At 38.9% G+C, this 15836-nt stretch overlaps 1 protein-coding gene across 1 annotated transcript in view; it reads left to right on the top strand.

Annotated features, from left to right (window-relative positions):
* The window catches only part of ARHGAP33 (Rho GTPase activating protein 33), a gene marked incomplete in the record, with an annotated part of 3206105 nt that overhangs the window by 3098016 nt on the left and 92253 nt on the right, over positions 1-15836 (top strand). Inside the window, 1 exon segment of the mRNA XM_044080442.1 lies at positions 4237-4625. Coding sequence (XP_043936377.1) covers positions 4237-4625 — 389 coding nt within the window.

Genomic DNA, 15836 nt, shown 5'->3' on the forward strand with positions numbered 1-15836 from the left:
GTATGGCAGTGGGCAACTTCCTCCCAACGTTATCTGATAGCAACACATATCCTGGGGAAATCCAACATGATAGCGGACAGACTCAGCAGAGCTATTCTGATAACTCATGAGTGGTCCCTAAAACAGGAAGTAGCAGAGAAGACACCAGCCTTGCTGCAACCTTTTTGCGACATCCATGAATGCCAAATGCAGCAGCTACTTGCTCTTAATCACCCCCCCCCCCTCCGGGGGAGTCACTAAGGGATGCACATGTTCACAATTGGTTACCGGGCCTCTTCTATGCCTTTCCTCATTTTCCACTAATCCCCAGAGTATTTCAGAAAGCCAATTGCTACTGATCACCCCATACTGGCCTTGTCAAATTTGGTTCTCCTTCCTGTGGCCTCATCTTCGAGAGGAGCCATGGATTTTGGACCCAATTCCAGACCTTCTGACTCATGCGTCAGAAACACTCCATCCATCTCTTAAGACCCTGAAACTGACAGCTTGTCTGCTCCAGTTCCAAAAATAGCCAGGTTTCCAAATTTCTCTTCTCCTTTCAAACACAATCTAATCTCTTCTCATAAGGATTCAACAAGAAAGATTTATAAACACAAATGGAAAAGATTCTCCTTATGGGTTACCTTTTCTGCTCCATTTAGTTCCATTCTAGACTTCCTAGCAAAATTGTTCAGTGACTGTGTTGCTGCAGCTGCTATTAGAGTTCAGCTATCAGTGATCTCCAATTGTCATTTAGGAGACTCCAGCTCCAATATAATGTCTCATAGAGTATGCAAAGCCTTTCTTAAAGGCACCTTATTATTAAGACCCCACCTGTCAGACACCCTCCAACACCATGGGACTTAAATTTCATCCTGTCCTTACATAGTTTTTCCTCCTTTTGAACCTGCATCATCTTGGGAATTGAAATTTTTGACCTGGAAAGCCATTTTCTTGATAGCAATCACCTCTGCTAGGTGGGTGTCAGAGTTGCAAGCCTTGTCAATAAAGCCCCCTTACTTATTTTTCCATAGGGCCAGGGTGTCCTTAAGAACAAGCCCTTCCTATTTGCTCAAAGTAGCTTCAGAATCAAATTTGAACCAAACTATAGAATTACCGGTTTTCTTCCCAGATTATGAGAACAAAGTGGAATACATGTTACATCAACTGAACGTGCATAGACAGTTATAGTTTTACTTGCACAGAACTGCAGAATTCCGAAAATCTGATCAGTTTGTTTCCTTTTCAGATTCAAAGAAAGGTTCCCTTGTCTCTAAAGTTACACTTTCCAAATGGCTTTCAGACTGTATAACGTTGATCTATAAGTCTCAAAATAAACATCTTCCAGAAAGAGTTAAAGTCCATTCTACAAGAGCCATTGCAACCGTCTCAGCTTTTCTAGCTAAACTACCAATTGACACAATTTGTGCTGCAGCAACATGGGCTAAACCACATACCTTTATCACTCATTACAAAGTTGATTTGGCCTCCAGGAATAGGGCCACTTTTTGTTCCACGATTCTGAGGAATATTCTCCCTTGAGCCACCCGAGATTCAATGTACTAGGGATGCTGTCCCAACCTAGTAAGAATGAAGGTGAGATAGGACAACATCACATAAAGAAGTTATGTAGTCACCATAACATTCCATGTGTGTTGTCCATCTTCGCCTTCATTCTTAACATCCCACCCTTCTTTCCCCCACCTTTCTTTACTCCTAGAAGACAGAGTCTATACATTTGGATTACCTTGACTTCTGACCTTCATCAGCCTTTAATTTCTTCATTGAAGTACTCATAGCCTTATAATTAGGGCAAACAAGATCTGGAGAAGTATCTAGTGCATGCTGGGATAGGGTTTTAGTCGCATGCTGGCAGAGAGCCTCAAGCTTGATAATAAAGGCCAAGATGGATCCGAGGATCAGATCTGAGCCCAACCTAGTAAGAATGAAGGCGAAAATGGACAGCACATATGGAACTTTATTGTGAGAACATAACTTCTTTTTCTGCACAGTTATTTCTGCTATGGAAGTTTGCATGGAAAATCAAAATTCATTATGTCTGTTGCACTAACAAGAATACATTTTGATTCTTTCAGTGCATCCATCTGATGAAGTAGCATAGAAAGTGGGAAGATGTTAGACAGTAATCTGTTTAAAGTTTTGCAGCATCTCCCCATAATACAAAAGTGCTGTAGAATTATTTTCAGTGTAGCCAAGACCATTTCTAATGCTAAGTCAGTACCATTTGAAGTACTCATTTGGAGCCTGCACTGAAAATGGGGTCCTACCCAGTCAGACTTTCCCAGTAATCAAATTTCAATTAAAAAATAAATCAAATTTGTTTGTCTTTGTCTAATTCTGATATAAGCTTTTTTCATTCCTCGTAAGACTTGAATTTTTATTTCCATATTATTTTTGTGCAATGCTGCTGTTTGAATTTCTCTCATACTAGTTAAATCCGAAGATCGTTCAGCTCTTCTTCATTACTCAGTGGCTGCCATTATTCCATGTTACATTTTTTGTATAATGTTTCTACCTCATTCCCTGTAGACCATCAGCCATCCCATCTTGGGTACCTGTAAATACAATCAACCAGTCAGGAGTTTTGTGGTTCGGTCCCTAACCCTGCATCATGATGGTTGACAAGACCACCTGCATTGTCACAGGGGCGTTTTATGCTCTTTTTATGGTATGCGCATGTTCCTACACACATGCCTAAGAGAGCCACTGTCACCAGCTTGGATCACCAAGCCTGTGTTCCCTCAGTCTTATGGCAACTGTTTTTGTAAAAGACTTTGTTTCACAGTAGCATGTTGGCTGACTGGGACCACTTACCATTGCCCTTAAGCTACTAAGCTCCCACCCCCTCTTCCTTCCCTGCCTTCCTTTTTCAGCACTCAGAACACTAGTCAAATTTAGGTCTTGGTCATAGGTCACCATCTTCTTGTGGCACAGATCTGGGCACCTCCTATTACCTTTCACATGGTGGATGCCCCTCCCATTTTCAGAAGAAAAGCATTTTGATATGTTATAAGTAGGAGGATCACTAAAGCATGAGTAAGAGAGTTGAGCACTCTAGCAACCAACAAAACAGTGCATATACCTGTGTGTCGTTTTGTTGGGTCAAACATCTGACCACCTCGGTGTAGGATGGTTGGCAACTAGATGCTCACACATTTCCTCTGAGTCACCAGTCTCTACCAAATATTGCCATTAGGAACTCATCTTCTGAGTCAGAAGACCAACCAGTCAGGTATGTGAATTTTTATTATAATCCTTATTCTAGTAACCAATAACTTATTTACCTGCTGGTGATTTGCACATCAGCATCCCTCCACATTATTAAATATTGAAGAACCAAGTGAAAAATACTGCTTGGAAATTTGATCGTATGTGTAGATATTCCTGAACAAATTCAGAAACCGTGGTAAAAACAGACTTTGTTTTTGTTCCATCAGGATTCTGGCTGTGTCCATTAACCTACATTATACTCCCTAACAAATCTTAGTAATAAGAGTCAGGTGAGATATTTCAGCTCATGAGTGTGCGTGATTTTGTGGTGGTGAACATTCTGGTGAACAGTATTTATTTAAATGAGTACTGGTGAAGATGAAGATTGTCAGCAATAAGTTACATTTTACAGTGTAAATCTGAAACATCTTATACATGTTGCAATTTGTGCATGAACCCAACTAAAAAGAGTAGTAGGATTTATAATTGTATACATCAGTTTTCAATGGCATATATCTAGTGCCAAAATAATTTCATTATTCCTTATGACTGTCTTAAATAGTGAACACAAAAGAAACAAAAAGTTATTTACATGTACTGAGTGACCCTGATGGATAAGGGATATTTATGCTTGTAGAACATCTCCTTATTTTTGAAATTAATATTTGTATATGGCTAAAGAAATGTAAAGAAACAAAATGTGTTTGCTACAAAGCATATAATTAGCTTATAAAACTTAAGGTACATATTGTTATTTATGATACTATTTGTAAAAAAATTGTAAAGTTATAGTATTGAGCATGACATTCTTCGATCAACCCTACTGTCTGGAAAGTAGTGGAAGATCGAAGCTGATGTACTATTTATAAACGCACAGAAATAAATGACAAGTTTAAGCAGAGTGTGAGTCGATTACCTTGACATAAATGGTTTTAAGTTCAGCAGTTTAGAGCTGAGATAAAAAGTTCAGTAGCAGATGTTATCAGTTAATGCAGTGTTCATTTTCTTTAATTTTTCCTTCTTCAGATATTCAAACAGAATTTGATCATTCTTCAGTAATGTCAGCCCTCAGGCTCCCAAATCCAGTACCTCCCCCACCTCCACCAAAGGACCCAGCCAGACTGATGGCTTTGGCCTTAGCAGAGAGTGCACAGAGAGCCATCAGATCAGCACAGACGTCCACTGTTTCCAAGGAATCTCGGGAAGCAAAGAGGAATCCTGAGTCCCGTTTTATGCGATCTGTCTCTCTGGACTACAAGGAACACCTTCCTTCTGCAGCTGGATCTTTATACTCTGTAGTGCGTCCATTCCCATCCATTCAGGCAGAGAGACATTTATCACCAACAAAGAAGCAGCAACATTCTGAGAATGGAATCTCTCTCATGAAACAGCGGAGTATCACATTAGCACCACAAGTAAGTCCTTGAGCATTTTTATTTATTTTGCTTGTCTGACGATAAATTATTTTAACTCTTTTGTGTTTTATTTTTTTTAATTTATTATTCCATTAAATGGACAGTTCCCAAAAGATTTATTTTCATCTGCTTTCTAAGTCAAAGGCAGAAAATAGCTGATTTACAAACTGAAAATGTAGTACTATGTAAGAAGAAACAAATGGATCTCGGTTGTCTTGTGAAAACTAGCTTTGCAAGTCTGAATAATGCAAGACAGATTGTCTAAGAGCACATTTCCATGAGCTCACAAAATAATTTGATTTTTTTTTCTGTGCGAGGGCTTCACTAGTTGCATGTAGTGATAACATCCAAGGTCAGTGCATTTTGAGTAAAGGGATGCAATGACTTTAGTCACTTGTTTGATTTCACAGCCAGACTCATTTTTTCAGGTGTCAGATGATTAATCTTCATAAAGTTATATGTCTCTCAGCCAGATATATAAATACATATATACAGGAGAAAAAAAGGAATAAAACTTAAGTTATTGAAACAACTATAAAAGCTAACTACTGAATCACAACAAAACATACTTAACACTGAAAATAATAATAAAAAGCCAAATAAGAACACACTGCTTTATTAAAATCCTCCAGTAAGCGCTTTCGTCTCTCCACAATCAGAGACTTCTTCAGGCTGAGGTTGCAATACAAATAAGCCATTTTTAAATGCAAACATAATCACATAACTTCAAACACATGATTCAAAAACACATTATGTTAACCCCTTCCTTTTTAAATACATGACAAAATCTTCTCGATTGTTCGAGCCTGGTAGAAAGCAAGCATTAAGCTTCACTTGCCAACAATACTCAAGCCACCCAAGCTTATCTTCTTCTGAGTTCAAATACATTTTGCACATTTTGTAAGGTTTCCAACACAATAAATTTAAAATCAATATTACACATTCCATTTTTATAGTGTTTACTTAAAGCATTTTTTCATCTCCAAGTTGTTCAGCATATTTATGCTCATATATCCTTCTATTAAGTTTTCGTGTGGTCCTACCTACATAAAATGATTGTAGTCAACACAAAAAGCTAAGTAAATCACAAATTTTGATTTGCATATAAACATTCTTCTAATACTTATCTTATTGTTGTCTAACATAATGTCTGCAGAATCAGTATACAGAAAATTACACGTTACAATTATAACATTTGACCTTTCCCCTTTTCTCTATATTTATTCTCGGCTTATTTAATTTCGCATGAAAATAATTCTTATAACTTTTTACCCTCTTGTGTAAATAACGGTTTAAATTGTAGCTATTTCAGGGCTCGCTCCAAAAAGCCCCCAATTTCTTATTATAATATTTTTGATTGCACCAGAGTCTAAACTATTATTAACATGCATCATAATATTATCCATAATATAATCCAGACAGCTTCCTAAACGAACTGCAAGCATGTGACTGGTCACCACTGACCCATCTTGAACTTGATGAGGCTGTGACCTACCTTAACACTAACTTTCTTCAAATCCTAGATTACCATGCACCTTATCGCTCTACTAGAATAAGAACCAAATCTGACCCATGGCTCACAAAACAAACTAGGCAAAAGATGCTCCTCAGAAATAAAATCTGGGCTAAATGGAGAGCTACCAAATGTCCATCAGATCACATCCACTTTAAACAGTTAAGAAATGGCACCAAGAACGATATTCTTAGAGACAAAAAAGACTTCTACCTTCACCTCCAGCAAACCAGTCAACAAACTCCACAAAAATTTTGGTCAGGGATAAACAAACTTTTTCAACAAGGTCACTCTACTACTCCTGCCCCAGCAGGTTTCAACCATAATAACTCCAACCAGATCCCTGATGCCTTTAATAACTACTTTACAGAAGCCATTCAAACCCTAGCCAATTCTGTACCTCCTTTTACTGCTTCCCCACTAAATACCTCCAAGATTTCATCTCCTACCTTTCATATACAACCTGTACCTACATCTCTCTTCTGTAAGCTACTTCAAAAACTGAAACCTTGCACCCTTTCTGCTGACCGTCTCCCATCTGAATACCTACAAATTACCGCAAAAGCCATAGACTACCCCATCTCTATCCTTATTAACAGAACTATCTAAGAAGGCAAAGTCCCTACCATATGGAAAGTATCCCACATCATCCCTCTACATAAAGGTGGATCTTCTATTGAGCTTTCTAACTTTCAACCTATTGCCTTACTCTCCCCATTAGCTAAGATAATGGAAAAATGTATTCACAAACTACTTAACCACCTACTACAAAATAACCTACTAGCAAACTGCCAACATGGCTTCAGACGATTCCATAGTACGACGACTGCCCTACTATCCTTCACCGACTCTATAAATAAAAATCATAACAATAACTCTTTTTTTCTCTGCACTATTTATTGACCTGTCAAAAGCCTTTGATATGGTTAACCATAACTTACTTCTAGACAAATTAAAGGCCCATTCTCTCGATCCACAGACATTACAATGGTTTAGGTCTTATCTGGAAAATAGACAGCAAGCAGTACTTTGGGATAATAATATGTCTTCATTACTTCCAGTAAATATTGGAGTACCCCAAGGCTCTATCTTGGGTCCCCTTCTTTTTTCCTTATTTTTTAACGCTCTACACATGAACATACCTCAAGCCACCTGCATTCAATATGAGATAACTCCACCTTAATCTGTACAGCTAAGAATATAGCCTCTCTCCAGTCCCTCACCCAAACTGTTTTTCATAATGTTGAAAACTGGTTTATGCAACACTGCCTCCTCCTAAATCCCCCCAAAAACACTGCTGCTTTTTACTCCAACTCATAAATCACCTAATCCATTCTTCTCTGTAACCTCTAACAATGCTACCAACATAACCCCAGATACTACAACCCGCCTACTAGGTGTAACAATTGATAATCATCTCAACTACGATGACCACATTAACTCCACCATAAAGTCTGTTAACAAAAAACTTGGTACCCTCTATAGAATTAAACCCTTCCTTACCCTTTCTGCCAGGAAAATTATTGCCCAGACCCACCTCATTTCTACCCTTTTCTATGCCTCTGCTATATATACTAACCTATCTATAAACAACCTCTCCAAACTTTCCACCTGTTATAATAGCATAGCTAGATTCATCACATGCTCCCCCTTTAAAACTCACCACTGCCTCAAACTCAAACAACTTGGATGGCTAGAACTGCAGAACCATATACTCTGTCAACAGTTACTTATCACTCAAAAGATCCTATACCACCCCAACAACACCCCTATCCTCACTAATCTGATTACACCATATAAAAATCTAGCTACACTAAGCTCTGCTAATAAGCTTCTAGTTTCCTCGATTAAATCTAACAACAAAGCTGGTGACTCACTTTTCTCAAACACAGCAGGTAAAAACTGGAATCAGCTTCCTTCTGAATTATTAACCCTTGCTTCTACTTCTCTATTTAAAAAACATCTTAAAACTCATTGGCTTTGTCCATGTGCTAACCCAGACTGATATCCTTTTCCCCTTCCTGCTCTTACCCCTTTCCCTACTCCTCTAACCTATGCCTCCAAATCTAGTTACTACTCTTTTATTCATAGTAAGAGGATAAAATATAAGGGCTTTTTTCTCTTAATTGGGTTTTGCTCATACCCACTATTGTGTTTAGTATAATTTTTAGTATAATTTTGATAGTTTATAATTTTATTATTATAATTTTTCTTTTGACCAATGCTGCCTCTGTATTGTGATTTTACATGTCTTTTTATATATTGTTAACTTTGTCACTGTTCATGCTTGGAGCTTTTCTCCCCGGGCCTCTACTGAAAATGGACATATATCCAGTTAGACTAGCCTGGTCAACAAATGTAAAATAAATAAATAAATTGTTAGCATTGCTAATATCTTTATTATTTCTGTCAAGATCTTTCCTTTCCCTTTGAATAATTACAAAAATGGTTAGCCTCTTCTAAAAAATCTTCATTTCTTCTTGTTAAATTACTGAATTATTAGAGATAAACCATTATTTCGAATATATCAAATGCTGAATGGTCAAATGTTATAATTGTAATGTGTAATTTTCTGTATACTGATTCTGCAGACATTATGTTAGGTAACAATAAGATAAGTATTCGAGGAATGTTTACATTCAAATCCAAATTTGTAATTTACTTAGCTTTTTGTGTTGACTGCAAGTCATTTTATGCAGGAACGACCACACAAGAACTTAACAGAAGGATATATGAGCATAAATATGCTAAACAAATAGGAGATGAAAAAAAAATGCTTAAGTAAACACTGTAAAAATGGAATGTGCAATGTTGATTTTAAATTTATTGTATTAGAAACCATACAAAATGTGCAAAGTGTATTTAACCCAGAAGATGAGTTTGGGTGGCTTGAGTATTGTTGGCAAGTGAAGCTTAATGCTTGCTTTCCACCAGGCTTGAACAATCGAGAAGATTTTGTCATATATTTAAAAAGGAAGGGGTTAAGACATTATGTTTTTGAGTCATGTGATTATGTTTGCATTTAAAAATGGCTTATTTTTATTGCAACCTCAGTCTGAAGAAGTCTCTGAATGTGGAAAGACGAAAGTACTTACTGGAGGATTTTCATAAAGCAGTGTGTCCTTATTTGACTTTTTATTATTATAACTTTAAAAGCTAAGCCATTCTGATGTATCTGAGCTCCATGAAATAAAATAAATTAAAAAATCTAATTGTATTGACTGCACAGAGAAATCAAAAGCAGTATTTCTTTTAAAATATCCTGTACTGGTACTCCTAGAAAAGGACATAAATCGAGTACAGTTAACTCCATGATTAAAGGGAATTTCTTTAGATCAATCAATTGACCACCAATTGTTAAATTTGGGTTCCTATGAAACGGTTGGAAAACCATCATATATTTTAGTAAATTTAAGGAAGCGAAGAGAGTTTGAATTGCCATTACATAACTTTTGATGTGCTCCATTAGCTTATATTTACTCATTGTCCAATTATTTAAAAAGGGTAATGCTTTAGCGTTGACTCTCACTTCATTTATATGCTTGTACGTTAAGAGCACCCATTTGGGTGTCCATTTTCTATTATCACTATCGAAGTAAGACGTCTTTAAAATCCTATTGGCCTGAATCACTAAATAGTACATTTCAAATCCGTAATTCCAGCCCCCTTATTTTTGGAGCCATCAATTTTTCATATGAAATTCTCGTCTTCCTAGGTTCCCAAAGAAATCTTCCCAATCTTATATGAAGCTGTTTAAAGAATGTTTTGGTAATTCTGAGTTGTGCAGCTCTAAAAATATATAACATTCTAGGAAGAACATTCATTCTTATGATAGCTGCTCTTGCCATCATCGGTAACTTCAATCTACTCCATCTTTCAAGATCCAATGTTATTTGATCTGTAGTTGACTTTACATTGTTAATAAAAAAATCTCTATTTTCAGTTGAGAAGACAATTCCCAGATATTTTATATTTTCTTCCGTCAATACTTGTCCTATTAATGGTAGCATTGAAAAAGGTGTGGGTGTCTTTAATGGGAATATTTTAGATTTTTTAAAATTTAGCTTGTAATTGGAAATTATCTCAAAGATTTATATTGCAGCTAATATTTTTTCAGTATCGGATTTTTTTATTATTTTCCTTTTGATTGTTAGTGCTGTACCTTTGATCAATACATGAGGTTGATATATATGTGAAATTAACCAATGGAAGCATTTTGTATATATTGTATATAATGTGTGAATTTGTAATATGGTTGTGAAAAATAATAAAAAATGATTATTGAAAAAAAAACAAAAGCAGTATTTAATTTTACTGTATTAATGTTTTAAAATATTGTAAACTAAAACAGTAGTTAAATCTCTTTGGTTAATTGAGCAAATGCAGTAAAAATGTATAGCATTAACAGACTACTTCTCAAATCTGTTTGAATTCTAGTTATTTTAGAAGCAAAATCATTATTTAATAAATGTAGGTGCTATGCGGTGACAAATTGCCCTTTTAGTGTGGAGTCTGCATGTCCTCCCTGCGGTCGGGTGATGTCAAAAGTCATGCAGGTAGGTGCGTGCATGAATGGGTGTGCCTTCTTTGAAGGTTGGGCATCGGGCTGGTAACTCGGCACCGTAAAAATCCACTGCCAATCATTAGCGGATCGGAGATGTTCATCGTGTTTCACTGCTGCAGTCATTACACTTGGGTTATCCTGCCATCAAGCGGTCCCGCAGTCATCCAGAGTTCCAAAGTCTTGCTCCGGCGTTGGTTGCTGTCGCTTCTTCCCTGATGTCAGTGTGCCAGGGGTATATAAGATGCAGCCGACGCCATTTTCTTAAATCTTTCTTGCCACGCGGTGCCCGAAGCAAAAGCAGTTTGCAAGTGCCGGTCGGCCGACTCCTGAGATTTTCGAATTCAAATTTCAGAACCGAAGTCTTCTATAAAGCTAAGTACCCCATTGGGGAAACTTTTTCTTGCCTCAGACCGATGTCAGTAAAAGTTAATAATTGCATTTCTTGTGGGAAGCAAATACCTCATAAAGATTTTCATTCCTACTGTATTCCATGCCTAGCCCCAGACCACGACGTCACTAGTTGTCGGTTTTGTGCTAGATTTAACAAGCGCACTATTAAAAGTCTATTTGATTTTGTTCGCCATTATTTTGGCCGAAGGTTCAATTATACCATGCTGTCGGAACAACCGATGACCGGAATACACAAAAAAACGCAAAGACAAAGATAAGGACAGGCATCCGAGGTCCAAAACTGACGATGAAGCCTCTTCTAGGCCAGTCGCCGGTTCGGCGGTTCTTAGTGAAGCGCTTTCGCAGCCCCTGTCACCCGCTACCTCAGAGCCACAGGCCGCTGCCGACTCCCACATGGAGATTACTAGGCCTCTGGAAACTCAAGGTATTGGGCCTACAGAAATTAACCCCTCAGATGGGTCTGGAGCCGTTGAGCAGGCATCGGCTTCTGAGGGTGTTTTCAGACCTTCACAGCTTACCATCAAAACAACAACCAAGTCTAACACTCCATTAAAGACAAATAAACAAGTACAGCATTCACCTGGACAGGCCTCCATGCCTAAAAAACAGATGCTCAAAATGGCTGAAGACCGAATTACTCTGATCAGGGGTTCCCATCCCCCTCCTGATAAAAGGCCTAGGCAGGATACAGACTATGATTCCTCTGACCAGGTTTCCATTTCTTCGGATTCCTCTTCAGACCAGGGATACTCTTTACCCCCCTATGAGGACTCGGATGCTGAAGAATCAATCCCTTTAGCCTCTCCTCCTGAGGATTACTCTTTTCGGGAAACTTTACATACCATGAGGGAGCATTTCCATTGGGAGAGCCAGGATTATTCAGAATCCAAGAAAAGGCTCAGAGATTTTCTTTTATTACCTCAGCACAGGCCCCTTGCTATTCTGCCTGTGTTAGATATTGTGGATGATGTGTTCTCTGAATCCAGTTTAAACCCTGACTCTTTGCCCCCAGCACCAGTCAAGCCAGATAGGTACTACAGAGTCCCTGACTCTCACAAATTTCTTTATAAAAACCCTGCTGCTGACCCAGAAACTATTTCCCAGGGTCCCAAAGGGGTAAAGGCTTCCTCTGGTAAAAATCCAGTTCCCTCCGACAGGGATTCTAGAGCTTTAGACAGATGGGGGAAGAAAGTTTACACTTCTGCAACTTTAGCAGTAAGGGCTTTAAATTGCCAGTTCCACATGCTTAAATACCAACAATATTTAATGTCTCTGTTAAAACAGAAAATGCTTACAAGCTCAGAAAGTCCTGACTATAAGGAAATGCAGGATTTTGTTGCATGCAGTAGAACAAGTGGGAAAACATACTCTGCAATGTGGTTTTGATTCATTAGAGGCTTCTTGTAGAGCCGCAGTTACAGGCTCTGTGATTCGAAGGCATGCTTGGTTAAAAGAACAAGGTTTACCTGATCATGTTAAGGCAAAATTATTGGATGCTCCTTTACAGCATGATATCTTGTTTGGTGTTAAGGCAGAAGAGGTATTAAAGAAAATGGAGGATAAGGCAAAATCTATGCAAACATTGAAGGATTTCTTACAGGTACAGCCACCTTGATTTAGCAGAAATTGGCCTTCTAAAAATTGGTCCTTTCCAGTGTCAGCCAGACCACAAAGAGGCAGATACAGACGCCCAAGAGGCAGATCTCAGCCGCAAGGCTCTTACAGACCACAACAGTGGAGGGCTTCTACCCCAAAAGGAGGAGAAGACAAGTCACAACCTTATAGGAAACAGTCCCAATGACTTCCCACTCCAAATGCCAAGCACTTACCTTTTGGCAGCTCCCTTAGGGGGAAAACTAGCACTTTTTTCACAAAATTGGCATATAATCACCCAAGACAAATGGGTTCTGAATATTGTCTCAAGGTTACAGGTTTCACACTCTACCAAGGCCAAAAGGAATGCCAGACCTGCCACAAAATCAGTGGGCAGAGGTACCTAAAAAGTGTTTGGACTCAACACTGTCACAGTTTAGAAACAGTAATACTACTTATTCCCTGCCTACAACTGGAGTTTCGATGGTGGGCACAGGCATGTCGCCACAACAAGGGACAGCCTTTCACTTTACCCACAGCCAGGCAGACACTAACAACAGATGCTTCGGATTACGCCTGGGGAGCACACATGGCAGGAAAATGTATTCAGGGCAAGTGGGCTGCAGACCAAATGCATCTTCACATCAATCAAAAAGAGATGCTAGCTGTACAAAATGCCCTAACAGCTTTAAAGGACCTTCTGCATTCAGGACAACTATTACTAAAGACGGACAACACCACACAGTTATGTGGTACATAAACAAGCAAGGGGGCACTCATTCCTATCCCCTCTGCAGACAAGCCATGACTTTGTGGAACACAGCACTGACCTATCAAGTTCATCTGCAAGCACAATTCCTGCCAGGAAAGAAAAATACTCGACTTAAGCAGAAACATCATGGATCCTCACGAATGGAAATTAAATCCACAAGTATTCAGCATGATAACACAAAAATGGGGGTGCCCAGACATAGATCTTTTTGCCTCCCCTCTGAACTGCCAACTACAGAAATTCTGCACAAGGACTTGCCACACACAAGCATGGAAAGTGGATGCTCTCTCATTCAGCTGGAAAACCGTAAAAGTTTATGCCTTCCCACCACTGCATCTCCTTTCAAAGGTACTCCTAAATGCCAGACAAGAAAGGCCAAAAAATATCCTGATTGCCCCAGACTAGCCACGCCAGCACTGGTACCCAATCTTAAAGAACTTGGCTCAAGGACCAGCATGGATTTTACCTCAAATTCCTCATCTTCTGACTCAATAAAACAGTCAGATCCTGCACAGCCAGCTCAAAACCTTAAACCTGGCTGCATGGCAGATTACTTAGTCAAACAGCCAACACCTCTCTGTAAAGCTGTTATGGATGTCATTTTGGAGGCCAGGAGGCCCAGCACCGGGAAATCCTATTCAGAAAAGTGGAAGAGATTCTGTGCCTGGAACCAGGCTCAAAGCTTTGACCCTCTTGTTCCAAATATTCCTCAGATATTACAATACTTAACTGAGATGCTGAACAAAGGCCTATCCTTTTCATCCATTAAGATCCACGCCTCTGCCATCAGAGCTCATTAAAACACGGATCCTCCTATTTTCTCTCATCCATTATTAAAACAGTACCTCAGAGGGGCTAAAAACATAAGATTGCCCCGGAGAGCACCAACACCAACTTGGGACCTCAACTTTGTCTTGGAAAAACTAACTTTACCTCCTTTTCTGCCAGCCAATTCAGCAGAATTAACATGTGTCATGGAAAACTGCTCTGCTTCTGGAGTCTCCGAGTTACAGGCACTAATGGCAATGGAACCTTTCATAATTTTTCATCAGGACAGGGTATCCTTAAGAACAAACCCTACTTTTATGCCAAAGGTGGTATCCAGTGTGGCTCTTAACCAAACTATTCACTTGCCAACATTTTATCCAAATCCCCAGAATAAAGGGGAGAGACTACTGCACTCATTGGACATACACAGGCAGTTATACTTCTACTTAGATAAACAAAACCTTTCAGGAAAACTGAGCAATTGTTTGTAACATATGCTGCAGGATCACAGGGAAAGGCTATTTCGAAACAGACCATTTCAAAGTGGATAGGACACTGTATCTGTTTATGCTACACACAGCATGGAAAAACTGTACCTAGCAACATTAGGTCACATTCCACCAGGGCAACAGCCACTTCAACTGCCTACCTTAGAGGAGTACCTACCAAGGACATTTTGGAAGCTGCAACTTGGAGTTCAGTGCACACATTTACCAAGCTTTACCACTTGCCTCTTTCCAGAGCTGGCTTTGCCACTGCAGTTCTGCAGGGCCTCATAGCCATCCCGAATACTTTATAGACCCAGCTACCCTACCTCAGCTTTGGGATTCAACCCAAGTGTACTGACTGCAGCAGTGAAACATGATGAACATAGTACAGCTTTGTACCTACCATAAATGTAGATGTTCGAGTGTATTCACTGCTGCAGTCCAGGTTACCCTCCCTCCATCCCCTCTTCTTAGCTGAGACTTATCTATACCTTTCTACCCTATACAACGTATGTGGTATATTTGCTTGTAACTGAAGGTATTGTTTTCATTTTTTATGTATATTTCATTAGCAATATATATTGCCTACCTATTTGGAGGCACCTGACATCTGGGGCAAGAAAAACTGAAGAAAATGGCATCGGCTGCATCTTATATACCCCTGGCGACAGCAACCGATGCCGGACCAAGACTTTGGAACTCTGGCCGACTGCAGGGACCACCTGACGGCAGGATAACCCAAGTGTAATGACTGCAGCAGTGAATACACTCGAACATTTACATTTATGGTAGGTACAAAACTGTACTTTCTGCTGTGGCAACCCCTAACTGGGAAAAGCCAAAAGATTAAGAGTAAGTCTTAACATTTTATTTTATTTTTCATTATCCAGGGTAGACCACTGTTCTCATTAGAGATTTTTCATGTTCAGCCTGGGGGAGACATTAAAGAGATTACATAAAGTGTATTTTTATTGTCGCAGATTCTAACTTCTCACTGTTGGTGGAAAACTTTCCCTTATAGTTGGTAAGAGTATTGCCAATCAGAACAAGATTTTAATTGATATTTTTAATTTATTATACGTATTTTCCTTGCAAGAATGGG

Source organism: Protopterus annectens, chromosome 8.part0 (genome assembly GCF_019279795.1).
Source record: "Protopterus annectens isolate FY-2018-M chromosome 8.part0, PAN1.0, whole genome shotgun sequence".
NCBI classification, from domain to species: Eukaryota; Metazoa; Chordata; order Ceratodontiformes; family Protopteridae; genus Protopterus; species Protopterus annectens.